At 40.7% G+C, this 14,275-nt stretch overlaps 1 protein-coding gene across 3 annotated transcripts; it reads left to right on the forward strand.

Annotated features, from left to right (window-relative positions):
• The first annotated feature begins 1,315 nt into the window (after positions 1-1,315).
• Positions 1,316-14,070, forward strand: LOC142101988 (uncharacterized). 3 transcript variants are annotated; one of them, XM_075186486.1, is made up of 11 exons: positions 1,316-1,405; positions 2,533-2,677; positions 4,774-4,900; positions 5,450-5,554; positions 7,571-7,663; positions 8,054-8,140; positions 8,607-8,699; positions 9,470-9,562; positions 9,845-9,916; positions 11,028-11,129; positions 12,670-14,070. In XM_075186486.1, the coding sequence occupies exons 2-11, from the start codon at positions 2,624-2,626 to the stop codon at positions 13,704-13,706; spliced, it is 1,863 nt and encodes a 620-aa protein (XP_075042587.1). In that variant the 5' UTR covers positions 1,316-1,405; positions 2,533-2,623; the 3' UTR covers positions 13,707-14,070. The 3 variants fall into 3 exon arrangements, with proteins under 3 accessions (XP_075042587.1, XP_075042588.1, XP_075042589.1); XM_075186487.1 differs by having other exon boundaries at positions 1,324-1,405; positions 2,536-2,677; XM_075186488.1 differs by lacking the exon at positions 1,316-1,405 and adding an exon at positions 1,455-1,479 and having other exon boundaries at positions 2,536-2,677.
• The last annotated feature ends 205 nt before the right edge of the window (positions 14,071-14,275 follow it).

Here is a 14,275-nt window from a genome sequence, read left to right on the forward strand (position 1 = left end):
CACCACCTACAAGTGTCAATATGCACCAACTTGGTGCCCCCAGTTCTGGGAGGATATCGTTGCCATCACCAGGCTCCTTCACCGTCACCTGGACCCACGTATGCTTCTCGATAGTGTGTAGAGCTGGTCAATTATTCTAGACTGCTTACTTTGGGTCAGGACTTCTGCATAGCGGGCAAGACGCAGGGCTCAGCGCAGGACAGACGGGAGATGGATTAGAGTGTTAGCTTTAATCTGTTGGCCACAGGAACAAAGCATCATCTTGGCAGATGTTACCCACATAACACCACTTGAAGGTAGTGATATTATATACACAGATAGGCTGTTAGTCTGTCTTTTTAAAAAGTTTTATATAACCTGCTCAGAGGACTAAACCTGTCCCTATGACTAGTCCTAATGCATTCTCTTTGTCAGAAGGATCAGTTAGACTCATGCTTTTGTTTTCACATTGTGTTTAGTGGCGTGGGGACTTCCACATACTGTCCACACTCTACTGGGGCCAAGTAGGCTTCACTCCATCTTGGTTGGGTCATTTAATCTTTAAATCTCCTGCCCAAACTAACTTCCAGGATTCAGACATTGTCTAGTGCCACCTTCAAGCTGACGTATTAAACCTACAATTACAGAAAGGTGCACTGCAACAGAAGTTATAGTCCCATTGCACTTGCAAGCAGGTGATGAGAGGGGTCCAGCCACCTTGCTTTGATATATTACATAGTTGAACATAGAGGGCTTCATTTAAAGTTAGGAGTTCTTTTGAACAGCACAATTCTGCTTCTTGGCAAAACCATACTGTGCTGCAGGTGAGAACAAAATATTTGAAATTAGTTGGAAAGGGGGTGTGCTATAAGCAAAAGCATGTTTGCACTGCATGTAAAGGTATATATTATAATAGCAACATGGTTTGTCCATTTAACAGGATTTGCTAAGTCTAAGTAAAGCCCAGAACATTTATGCAGTTTGCAAATTTAGGGTTTTGGAACCTGTCATTTAGATAAAAAATGGACATGACAAGTAGCCAAATAAATATATCAATATCATTATTTTACAGTAATTATGTCGAACTCTTACAGTAGAGTATCTGCACATTGAGACACCTGAAGCAGCACAATGAGAATGTTATGAGTAAAGTGAGAGATAAAACTCTGCCATTCACTTTCCACATCACTGAACTTCTCACACTACAAAGGATGAGGACGCCAGTTCTCCGAACTTGATTGGTTTATAAATGTCACATGATTAGGCTTCACGCAAGGGTCCTTGGGAGTTGTAGTCCTGCTGCGCGTTTGTATCATACGTTCCTCTCTCCGTTGAACTACAACTCCCGGCCAGTGTAGAGTAAACAGGAACGATCCGCCAACCAGGGCTCCCTTCCTGCACAGCCTCCTTATTTGTGCAGCAGAAGGTATGGCAGCGACCCTCACTTCTTGTGTTGTGATTGTGTGTTCACATGTACATTGTAAATATACATGGTCTCAGGTAGGCAGTCTGACTTGTGCAGTATAATGGGCAAGTTGTGAAGTTTAGGGTTATGCAGTAACTATACCAACACCATGGGCATCGTGGGAGACCTATATATTATCACTGATGCCCAGACTGATGGTGTAATTTATGACTCTAATTCTCATGATTGCCACAAGAGCTTCATTGTAAACAACGCATGCTGTCACGTGTATAGTGTCTGGTCTGTGCAATACACTGTAAGGGGATGCATTATAAATAACATATACTGCAGGCATAGACATTGATTAACTGTAAGTCACTGTATATACAGATGGTAAATATTCTATATATCTATATGAGTTGCCAGCCTCTTGTAAATATTTTATATTTATATTAAAAAGAAACCCCCCCCCCAAAAAAGTTATGGATTTTATTTTTTTAACTGACACATTGTTATGTAATGCCAACATTTTCCAAAGGTGAAAATAGTAACAGTAACTAGATGGGGTGGAGGATCAGAAACGGCGAGAAAGAGGATTACAAGCCCACAGTGTCTGAAAATGATTTGTTTGGTACCTATATAAGCAGTATAGTAATGTCAAGGAGATGGCACGATTTTACTGATCAAAATCTCATTCAACTTTTATCCGCAAAAATCTGTTTGATTGTTTGATTCTTCAGATAGAGTAAATCCATTTTTTAAAAGTTTTGCTAGCTGCCTGGTTAATATGTGCAATAGAATCAGAAGTGTTGGTTTGTATGATGCTGTATTTCAAGCAACGCCGAAATTACATGGCTCTTCCCAGCCCAGACACCTGAGTACAGTAAGGACGTGTTCAGGAAAATGTGGCCTACAGAAACGCACATGTACACCTGTTAAGAGGTGTACCTTGTGTACCAGCTATAGTACAACCACCTGCTGATGGTGGTGACTAGGCATTTGCTGCGGAGCCAGACCCATTTGAAGATGTTTTATGGCTCAGCATTTGGGCAGCAATACGTTATTTTTGAGTGTGCTGAATTTTAGGTAATTTACAACAATTTTGTGAACCACTCTGCATCAGGCCCTAAGCTTCCATCTTATTCCAGCAGCTTCCAGGTCATACATTAGACATCAGAGGCTGGACAGACAGGCAGTATCAGCCTTGGAGAACAATTCAAGAAGTAAAATAGTGACAGCATGAATGCACGAACCAGTGTGGCACCGCACTATCCTGACAAACACTTTACCACGGTAAGTCCTTATTTGTTTCAAAGCCACCCTGTCCCACTGCCATGCGGTTGAGGTCACTAAAACACCATAGGCATTATATAATAAAATAATGCAAGTAGAATGTGTGCTGTGTCCCCGAGCAACTAATTACATATTACTTTCCATTAGTCTGCCTACATAAAGCTGATGTATTATTGGTTGCTGTGGGTTACAGCATCATTGTTGCTCTGTACATCGTGTTCTTAAATAACCTCTAATGTGGCATTACTGTTCCTTGTTTACTAATAAACTGAAATATGAAATTAATGTGTTGCAACTCTATATACTATTAATTACATGTGGTTCCTGGTGATACTCTTCTACCTATCAGAATACATGATCACAATGCCTGAATTTCCATTTGGTCTCTGTGGTTCTTAAATGGTAAAATGGTGTCATTTAATTATCTGTATAACACCACGGGAGATGTTGGTGCTTATAAATCAGATTATTAAAGACAATCATGCCTATGATAGAACTTGTATTTAATATATAGGTAAAAAAGTTTCCATAAATTCATAAAGTAAAAATATATGATTTTAGTACATAGGGTAAATATTTAGCATAATGCATCATTAAAATTAGGATTATGTTATATTTTTTTAGGACAGTTGAGACCAATATATGTATAAATATTTAGTGTAGTGTCCGTTCTTATCCGTGAAAGGTAAAAACATCCTATCAGTTCAAACAATACAGCACATCCCTTAGGTGTGAGAGCATAGATGGACAATTCAATAGGGCTATCATTGCCTCAGCGATGTGGGTCACCTTATGCCTCAGCGATGTCCCCTGCATTCTCATGAATATTGGTTCTGACCATTGAGTGTAGGCAATGGGGACATTTTATGTAGCAGACATATTCTGTAGCGCTGTCCAAATTGAGAAATTAAAGAATGTTATCCAGATTTAAAATTGCAAAAACAACAAGTAAGCTAATAACGGATTATTATTAAGTATTATTAGAAGTTAAGCATAATACTGTACATAGAGAGTTATAGGTCAGGTATATAATAAACAAGTGTGCAAAGCATGCAAGAGATTCAATACACAAAAAAAAGCACAGGTGGACAAGATGGAAGCAGACAGGACCATAGAAGATTCGGCCCCGCTTCTGAAGACTGGCAATCGAATGGGAAGGGGGACGCGGGGTGCCACTGGGCCGAGGAACGCTGGGCCAGAGAGTGGAATTAAGAGCTGCACTGGTGGACTTTGATGGGTTTTTAATGACCATTCAAAACATTTGAGGCTGGTGGAAAGTCTGGGCGTGGTGGTGAATTCCATAGGTGGGGATTGGCATGGGAACAGTCAGAGTGAGAGATGAGGTTGGGGATGGTACGGAGTACGGGAGTGGCTGAGCGCGTTGTAAGTGAGAGTGAGTAGCTGTATTGGATCCGGTAGGGAATGGGGAGCCAGATTGGCAGAGCAGAGAGGCGAAAGGGGAGAGGAAGGATCTTATTCTGGTGATGTTTTGAAGACGGCAGGCTTGGGAGAGAGACTGGATGGGGGCGATGAAGATGAAAGTGGAGTCTAGGGTGACACCCAGGCAGCGGTCATGAGCAACAGAGGACAGTGTAGTGTTATACACAGTGAGAGAGATGTGTATTTGTATGTGGTGATCCACATACACAGGACAGTTTTACAATCACTGACAGTTCTACATTCCATCACGGAACACCGTCACAATGCGTCATGTGACATCGCCATTACTCTCCAGATATAAATAATGACATCACCACTATTCTCCAGATATAAATAATGACATCACCACTACTGTCCAGATATAAATAATGACATCGCTACCCTCTCAATATAAATAATGACATCACTACTCTCTGTATATAGGAGTATATTTTGCAGGTTGTTTTACAAATATCCATGTATGTATTATAAATAAAAGTCACATAATGCCCACAGTAGTCTGTAGTGTAGCACATGCTGAAGCTGTGGAGGGGTAGCTCAGTGTTTAGAATCACTGGTTGGAGGCTGGTTACTGTGTCCCAGACATAATAAAGGACACTGTAAGGCAGTGTATTTGGCTGGAATGAACAATGGTTCCCCCGTTTATCTCGTTTTAGGATGTTAATGATTTTGAAGAACTTGCAGTTTACTTTTCCAAGGAGGAGTGGGGCTGTTTAGTAGAAGAACAGAAGAATCTTTATAAGCACGTAATGATGGAAAATTATCAGACGCTCTGTTCTCTGGGTAAGGGATTATCTTGGTGTTAGTGGTCTGTGATCTGTCCGTATCCTCTGGTTCTATCTATCTATCTATCTATCTATCTATCTATCTATCTATCTATCTATCTATCTATCTATCTATCTCATATCTATCTAGCACTAATATTAGCTTTGTGTAATATATAAATTCCTATTGCTCAGCTTCCTGACACTTGTAGCTCCTGGATCCTAAATATTTTTCTGTCAATGAAATAAAAACATCCAACATCTGACAATAATCTGTACGCCCTCTTTATTACCTATCAGAGACTATGATGTCTCTATTTGTAGTAGAAATAAAATATGGGCCTTTAATCATGTTTAGGAAGCTATAAATGTGTCCTAGGGTATTTGTAATAGTGGAACTAAAAAAAAAAAAGTTAGTTTAGTGTATGTAGTGATGGATACAAGAATACAAGTGTGAGATAATGAGGGTGTTGATAAAAGAAAGGACCGGTCTATTTATACTGACCTGGGTTACACAATGTTTAAATGCAATATTAATGTATATTAAGTCTCTCCTGGTAATATTTAGGCTGTGTTCTTGTAAAGCCCGATGTTATAGCAAAGATTGAGCAAGGACAGGAGCCATACCTGGATGAGAGGACAGCGCTCCAGGTGGAGGAGGAACGTCCTACAGGTCAGTAGATGGAGAAGCTCTATAATTATTTCCGAGGCAGTCAGTTACATCAGCCTGTAGGATAGAGGCATGGGCGTTGCTGGGACCTGCCCCTGAGTACAAAGCATGGCGTCCGGGGTCATTGGTTTTGTTTAACTGTACGATGTTGCGAGTGTCCGTTGTCAGTACAACCAGAACTCTGTGTGTTATTAATCTCCCATCACCAAGTAACCGCAAGAGGGGGAGGAGCCTGTACCTACAGGTAGGAGCCAGGAGGGGAGGAGCCTGTGCTTACATGTAGGAGCCAGGAGGGGGAGGAGCCTGTGCTTACAGGTAGGAGCCAGGAGGGGGAGGAGCCTGTGCTTACAGGTAGGAGCCATGAGGGGGAGGAGCCTGTGCTTACAGGTAAGCACCAGGAGGGGGAGGAGCCTGTGCTTACAGGTAGTAGCCAGGAGGGGGAGGAGCCTGTACTTACATGTAGGAGCCAGGAGGGGGAGGAGTCTGTGCTTACAGGTAGTAGCCAGGAGGGGGAGGAGCCTGTACTTACATGTAGGAGCCAGGAGGGGGAGGAGTCTGTGCTTACAGATAGGAGCCAAAAATATTGGGTATTACCTACTGGCAGTGTGTTGATCTTCCAATCTGGTGACTTCCTAGATGCATCTGTTGATCCAGCTCCGCTCTTCTCTGTGCTGCTGCTATTGGCATGTTTCATACAAGCAGCGGTATTGCTGAAGCCCCTCCCCTGTGCTCTAAACATTAGCCTGAATCAGACACGAGGTAGCAGCATAGAGAAGATCGTGGTTGGACCAGTAGAGACATCGATGAAGTCGCCAGATCTGAAGAACATCACACTGATGGTTAGTAATACTCTAGATTTTAATTACACATACTAAACGCCTCCCAAAACTGAATATAATGTTTTGGGTGGAGTTCAGGTTTAGATAACCTCTGCCAAAGTGGCTGTTCGTACGTTAGAAGGATGTTAGTACATGTGTTAATGATTCATGGACATCTGGGCCTTTGTTTTTACATGTAAGTCTGTGTCCTTGATATAAATTAAAATGGTTCTTTCTGTAGGGAGAACCCCACCCCCCCACACACACATTGCTATATAATAGACTTGTTACCTATAATAGTCATGTATGGTATCCTAAAAATGATTGGAATTGAAGAAATACATTCAATTATATAGAAATAGCAAAGCGTATGGTCAGTACTTTCTTTATGTCCCTTTTTCCTAAACAATAATATGAATGACAATACTATGCTAGTATAGTATTACTAGTATAGCATAATACCATGTGAAATTTGGTCTGGTCTGTTAGGTGTAAGCTTCACATAGTCATTAGGACATTAAAGAGTTTTTTCCATTATTTTTTTTTACATTCCTTCCTTTCCCTGTAATATAGTGCTTTAGTGGAGTACCCTCTCCTGGGGCCCCAACCATTCCTTGTATGGAGCAGGGTCGCACGCGGGATTTTTATGGGGGGTGTTTCGGTAGCACTGTACTATACAGCAGCTGCGGCGCTGCCAAAGAAGCGTCCGCGGCGGTGCTGTATAGCACTGCTGCGGACGCTTCTTTGACAGCGCCGCGGCTGCTGTATGGTACAGTGCCGATATGTGGGGCACTTCGTTAGTGCAGGGGAGGGGTTTCTGGAGACCCAGAAACCCCCTGCGTGCACCCCTGTGGAGCAGGGTCCCGCCAGGACCTCTGCACTTACCTTCAGCAATTTCCTGCTCTCTCCTGCAGCTATACCTGAAAGCCAGTTGCTAATTGGTGGAACTGCTCTATGCAGCAAACAGTGGGGAGCCCAAAGGTCCCTGTTCTAGGGTAATAAGGGGATTTAAAAATGATATTTTAAAGTGGAACCCTTCTAAAGGTTATGAATAGTAAATTAATAATTACGGCACCAAAGAAAATATTTGTGTAAATATATTTATCACAATAGCTGGGTTGAGGTGTATGACTTTAGGAAAATATCACTTTCATTGTCAATTTTAGGTGTTTTCTTTAATCAGAGAAAATCTCATTTGCAGAATCTGTCCAAGTGAAGCCCGAAACCGTATCAAGGTTAGAGGGAAAACAGGTGATTGTAAGGAACATCCAGCAAGCTGAGCGCAAGTCTCCAGGTGAGAAGTCCGTGAGGGTTTAGTAGTGAAAACAGTTTAACTTTCATAGTACAGGTTTGGGAGCTTTTGAGGTGTACAAGATAATGGAGTAGGAGAATATCATACACACAGATGTGATCACATAGAGCATCCACCTATGGTTACTGTGAGGAGCACTGGATTGGAATGATACAGTAAATAGTGGGGGGCTCAAAACACCTCTCTAGCGTAGGAAGTGAATGTAAAATATATGTATATATCAATATGGAGAACGGTTTTAAGGGTATATATAGTAAATTATCCACACACTAGTAGTTTGATTGAATGATTAGTAGTATGATTTTGGAGGATAATACCTTCATTGTTAATTTTAAGTATTGTTTTTAATTAGAAAAAAAATCTAATTTGCAGAATATGTGAAAACTGAAATTGTATCAAGGATAGAAGAAGGAAAACAGACGATTGTGAGGATCCTGCAAACTGATCGCAAGTCTCCAGGTGAGAAGTCTTAGATATTTTGGCAGTGAAACATTGGCACATTCAGAGTATATGTATAAGATCTTCTAGGGTGCACTGTGAGGAGCACTGCTGCATATGGTAATAAAATAGAGGAATGTTATACACAAAGACATGGTCATGGAGGGCCTCCAACTACGGTTACTGTGATGAGCACAGCTACATAAAAGGGGAATAGAATGATGCAGTAAATCGTTAGGAATATAAAACATTTGTCTATTTAAAATATATATATATATATATATATATATATATATATATATATATATATATATATATATAATTTTAAAGTAGAAAGCCCCCAGAGTTCTATTTTTTGCACCAAAGAGAATATATATTTAAGTGTATGAATTAGGAAAGCTGGGTTGGGGTGTATGATTTTGGGACGATTTTATCTTCAGTGTCAATTTTAGGTGTTGTTTTTAGTCATAAAAAGTCTAATTTGCAGACTCTGCCCATGTGAAATCTGAGCCTGTCTCAGGAATAGAAGGAAAACAGACGATTGTGAGGAATTTCCGGCAAGCTGAGCTCAAGTCTCCAGGTGAGACGTCCTTGTGGGTTTACTGAAAACATTGGATTTTGCACAAGATAAAGTAGGATAATGTTATACAGTCAGGGAGGGATTCTTCCTATGGATACCGTGAGGAGCACTGCTGTACAAGATAAGGGCGTAGGAGAATGCCATACAGACTGTCAGGGAGGGCTTCATCTATGGTTACTGTGAGGAGCACAATAACATAGGAGAATGTCATACAGACATGATTATGCAGAGCCTTTTATGATTACTATGAGGAGCACTGCTCTATATGATTATTAAGCACTTGTCTAGGTAGGGAGGGGATTTACTAAAATATTTAAAGTGGAAAATCCCTTTGAGTTCTAATCTTTGCAGCAAAGAGAATATTAATTTAAATGTTTTTATCATGTAAGCCTGATTCATTAAGGAAAGCAAAGAGAAAAAAGAGTCAATTTGCTCCTGGACAAACCATGTTGCAATACAAGCGGGTGCAAATTAGTTTATTATTTTGCACATAAGGAAAATACTGGATGTTTTTTTCATCTAGCACACAAATACTTGATAGCTTTATTTGTACACTGACATTTAAAGTTGATCCAGGACATGCTCTACCCCAACTATAAATCTGTCCCCACATTTAAAATTTACCTCCCCCTCCAATGCAACATGGTTTTGCCAAGGTGCAAAGTTACTCATTTTATTTTGCTTTACTTTCTTTCCTTAATGAATAAGGCCCAGGTTGTCATTGTCAATTTTATGTGTTGTTTTTAATTAGAATAAATTCTCATTTGTAGAATCTGTTCATGTGAAATCTGAACCTGTATCAAGAATGGAAGGAAAAGAGGCGATTATGAGGAATTTCCTGCAAGCTGAGCGCAAGTCTCAGGGTGAGAAGTATGGGATCTATTAGGGTGCACTTATTGTAGGAAAATGTCATATACACCCAGACATGATCACGGGAGGGTGTGAGCAGGCGGCTGGATACACTAATAGATTTAGCAGATGTCCTGTCTGGGTGTCCTTGCTTAAAGCAGTATTCATAGCTCTGGTATAAAGCAGCATATTGAATAAATCTAGCTTGGAGTGTCGGTGTATTAACAACGGTTTTGTATAATATATTAGTGTATGTTGTGTTATTTGAGATTTACTGTTGGTTCTTGTGTACACAGGTGTGTGTGTGGTTCCTGATATTACTTCTAGGATTAAACAAGAAGATGAGTCTGTCAGGGACCTTTCTGCAGGTTTGTTACCGACCACTGACTGCTCCAAGGGTACTGGCTGGAGATAATTCAATGTGGAAATTGAAATATTCTTATAGATACCGTGTTGTCAAATTAAAGTATTACATATAAAGAGCTGATGAAGATTGTATCTTTTTTTTCCCTTCAAGCATGGGAATTTGAATTTAGGAATTTGTTGGGCATTTTGCGGAGCGGTTTGTAGCATAACGCCCTGTGTACCTCTACTCCCGGCCCTTTTACCTCTGTTCCCTCAGTGTCAACACACTTCTCATACATAGAAAATCACTGTGCACTTCCTCCTGCACTCACTGTATTCAGAGCACGACAACTGACTGGAGGGGTTGGGGGGGGGGGGTATCCTTCCTATCCTGCACTGTTTCTACTCCAGCGGCTATTGATTGGCTTCTAATACAGTGACTGCAGGAATAAGTGCACAGTGACTTGTGTATGTGTCACTGTGTGCTTCCTCCTGCAGTCATTATATGATGACCGTAGTGACACTATGAGAATAGAGAAGATACTATATAAGTACTGGGAGGGGAAAGGGAGAAACTCCCTTGGGGATATTTACTTTTTTGTGTGTCAGACTGATAAAGGGATGGTCCACATTTGGGCAACCCCTTCTTAATCAGTCCTGCTCCCCACATATAACAAATAGGAGCTCCCTCACCCCCGTAACCCTCCTGTTTACTGGAACCAACACAGGCGTCCATATCTCTGTTATTCAGGTAACAGTTGGCTGTAAGCGGGGGCCAGAATTCGCTAACCCCTGTAAAATCAGCAAGTTAGATACATGAACTTCATTTCATATAAATTAATACTACACCCACTATTGTATAACGCACCCCAATTACTACTTACACATATTAGTTGTTGTTCTTGGGATGGTTCATACGAAGACACTAAATTTCAGATTGTCCTACCTGTGGCTCTCCAGCTGCTGTGGAGCAACATGGGGCCACCTGTCCGACAACGCTATAGTGGTACTTGTAGTTCTACAAAGGCTGGCGAGCCGCAGGTTGGATTAGTCTTCCAGTGTTTATAATTAGATTAATAACAAACCAAGGGCACTGGCATACCATTTAATCATACTGGCCTTGTAACCCCACAGGTCGCTTGTACATCAAGCAAGAAGTTATAAACATTGATGATGATGATGATGAGCCCTGTGAAAATAACGACAGGAGAGCTAAAGAGGAGGAACAAGGTGCAGGTCAGTCACCGCATGATGTGGGAATACAAGTGGTGTTGCAGTATTATTATACAGAACATTATATATATATATATATATATATATATATATTATGTGTGTGTATGTATATGTGTAAATATATATATATAGACATCATCAGTGATTCAGCATAAGGAACCGTCTGAAAGGAAAGATTAATTTTTATGTTTTCTGTAGGTCGTGTTAGCCCATAAAATTAGGCTTTTGTGTATGTATATATTAACATGTATTTTGTTGATACCCCTCAATTACTAATAATAAGGTTTGTAAACATCATTATGCACTTTATTGCTGCCTTATTAATTTGAAGCAGAATTTTAACTTTTCAGCTTTTCTACCACACTAAGGGGTTAAAGTTTTGCAGAGAGCAGCAACATTGTTGCAACAAAGTAAAACCTTGAGAATAGTCACCAGTGCCTGCCATGTTCTTCTGTAGTGAATAGGGAAAGGAGGGGGAGGAGCCAGCTCAGACTACTATCTTTCCAGACTCACTTCATACATCTCTGCTAAATTCTCCAGCACACACATAAGTAGATTAGAAAAACAAACTGTATGTTCTTATATATATATGTGACAGAAGCAAGCAGAAAGGTTAATAAGAAATGAAATCATCTTTATTATAGGGTTATAAATATAAAAAATATATATGAAAAATGCTGTTAAACTATAGCAGTAATGTTTCCAGATACATTACAGGGGAATGGCTGAGCAAAACTGTATAATCCATAGGACTTTTCTAAAGGAAGCTTTGATTTACCATAAACTATTTAATCTGTACTGGGTCCTTATTCTCAAATGAAGAATTAAAACCATTACGTTCCGTGCTTAGAATGTTGGTGACTGAGTTCATTCTTTCAGAAGCGTAAATGGCCTCTTAGTTAGAAATTATTTATAATCTTTTTCCACTGGATAACTACCTCTCTTTCTCATCCCTTCTTCCCTTCTCCCCCTTCCTCCCGTCTCTCCGTCTCATCCATGTGTCTGTCTGTCTTCCCCTCCCTTTAGATTGTTCGCTCCTTTGAGCAGGGCTCTCCTACCTTCTGTTTCCATCACTTTTAACTGCGCTCTCCAGCTACTCTGCTCACCTCCTCTCGGTCCCTCTGCCTTCTGTCTCCTCTCGCTTCTCTCCGCTCCCCTCAGTGACTTTCAACCTGTCATCCGTGCCCTCCCTCTTGGGCCATAGTTACCTGCCTATACTCACTTTTCCCCTCCCTCCCTCTCTTTCATGCTGTGCCTGATCCCCCAGAGTTATAGTGCTTACTGTTACTTGTACTGTGCTGTTTCACCTTGTACTGTGCCATTGTTTGTCCTTGTACGGCGCTACGGATACTTTGTGGCGCCCTATAAATAAAAATTAATAATAATAACATAAAAAAAATGCTCTTGTAACTGCATTTCTTTATGTCCCCATTAGATTATTTGGAATTAACAGTTGCTGTTGTTAGTGATTTATTACAATACTTTGTCTGTGTCTGAGCCATCCCAGTCGGCAGCAATACTCACTGTCTATCTCTCCTTCTAGACTGGGTAATGGAAGATGTGATTACTCCCGCAGAGCCCAGCAGTGATCCTTCTATAGTCAATGTGTGGTTCGTGAAGAGAGTCATGGTTAACAACCAAAACTCAGACAAAGGAGACAGTCTCACTGAATCTCCTTATGTGACAGAGCACAGGGGAGGAAATCATCCTATACAGAGAAGATCTGAAAATCAGGTAGTGGATGGTTATATTAAAAGTGAGAGGAAACCAGTTGTAGACTCTCCTGTGCGTCAGGGAAACTGTAACAGCGCTCCAGGGTTTTATAAACAGACAGTTCGCAACCAGCAGACATCTGATTGCTCAGAATGTGGGGAACACTTTCAAGAGAAGACCGCTTTGGAGGAACATCTGATACATCACATGGAGGAGAAGATACGGGTTTGTCCTGTTTGCGCACAATGCTTTACCTCACAATCTGATCTGGAAACGCACTTGAAAATACACAAAGGAGGAGCCTCATGGCCTTGCCACGAATGCGGAAAATCTTTTTACACCAAGTCAAGTCTGGAGAGACATCAGTTTATACACATCAGAGACAAACCGCTTCCGTGTCCTGAATGTGGGAAATGTTTTGTCAAGCGATCAAACTATGAGATGCACCTACGGCTCCACGCTGGCGAGATGCTTTATCCTTGTACTGAGTGTGAGAAATTGTTTAGCGTCAAAGCCGCTTGCGATAGACATATAAGAGCTCATACAATGGAGCGACCACACGTTTGTCCACAGTGCGGGAAGCGTTTTCTCTATAATGGCTGCCTGGTTAGACATATCAGGATTCACACAGGGGAAAGGCCATTTGCTTGTCCCCAGTGTGGCAGGTGCTTCCGCCAGACTTCGGCTCTCAACCGCCACCAGAGAATTCATACGGATGAAAAACAGTTTGACTGCCCTGAATGTGGTAAATGTTTTACTCACCAGTCTGATTTAATACGACACCAAGAAGTTCACGCCTGTGACCAACCGTTTGTTCAGTATGTAACGGATGATGAAACAGATTTACCCACATATGTCATCTTGTAAAACTTTGGGATGGCGACAAAACTTTCTAATTTAGTTTGATGTAAATTATTATTGACTCAAATCTATTATGCATTTTTTGGTATTATTGTGTTTTAAAACCATTTTGGATTAAAACAGTAACATAGTACTTTTTATAAATGACCTAACTTTTAAAGGACTGCTGTACTTGAAATGAGAGTTAGTGTTTTATGAGACAGCTGCTAATGATGTCTGCAAAAATATATGCATAAGTCTTAGGGACTTATTGGAACGTAATATGTTTGTAGTAAAGCTATAGGTGTACAACAGGTAATTATTCCTATGTACTTCAGACATACTGGGTGTAATAAATGACACAGAACAACAATGAGCAAACGAAAAAGAATGGTAAGCGTCACAATATGTTCAAAGGGCATCAACCCACTTATTTATTAAATTATAATTGTAAGCAGCAGATTTGTTGTACATGTTATTAATTCATTGGGTGCAGGACCTAGGAGTGGCCTCTAGGTGGAGTGCTTTCCTGCAACTTATCAACATTTCAACAACAGATCCTATTTCCGAGCACACAAAAGATCCTATGGACTGAA

Source organism: Mixophyes fleayi, chromosome 9, assembly GCF_038048845.1.
Source record: "Mixophyes fleayi isolate aMixFle1 chromosome 9, aMixFle1.hap1, whole genome shotgun sequence".
In the NCBI taxonomy this organism is placed as follows: Eukaryota; Metazoa; Chordata; class Amphibia; order Anura; family Limnodynastidae; genus Mixophyes; species Mixophyes fleayi.

Coding starts and splice junctions, on each gene's coding strand:
- LOC142101988 (XM_075186486.1), top strand. CDS start 2,624: ATGAATGCACGAACCAGTGTGGCACCGCACTATCCTGACAAACACTTT. Junction 5,555..7,570: donor GGAGGAGGAACGTCCTACAG/GTCAGTAGATGG, acceptor TCTCATTTGCAG/AATCTGTCCAAGTGAAGCCC. Junction 8,141..8,606: donor AACTGATCGCAAGTCTCCAG/GTGAGAAGTCTT, acceptor TCTAATTTGCAG/ACTCTGCCCATGTGAAATCT.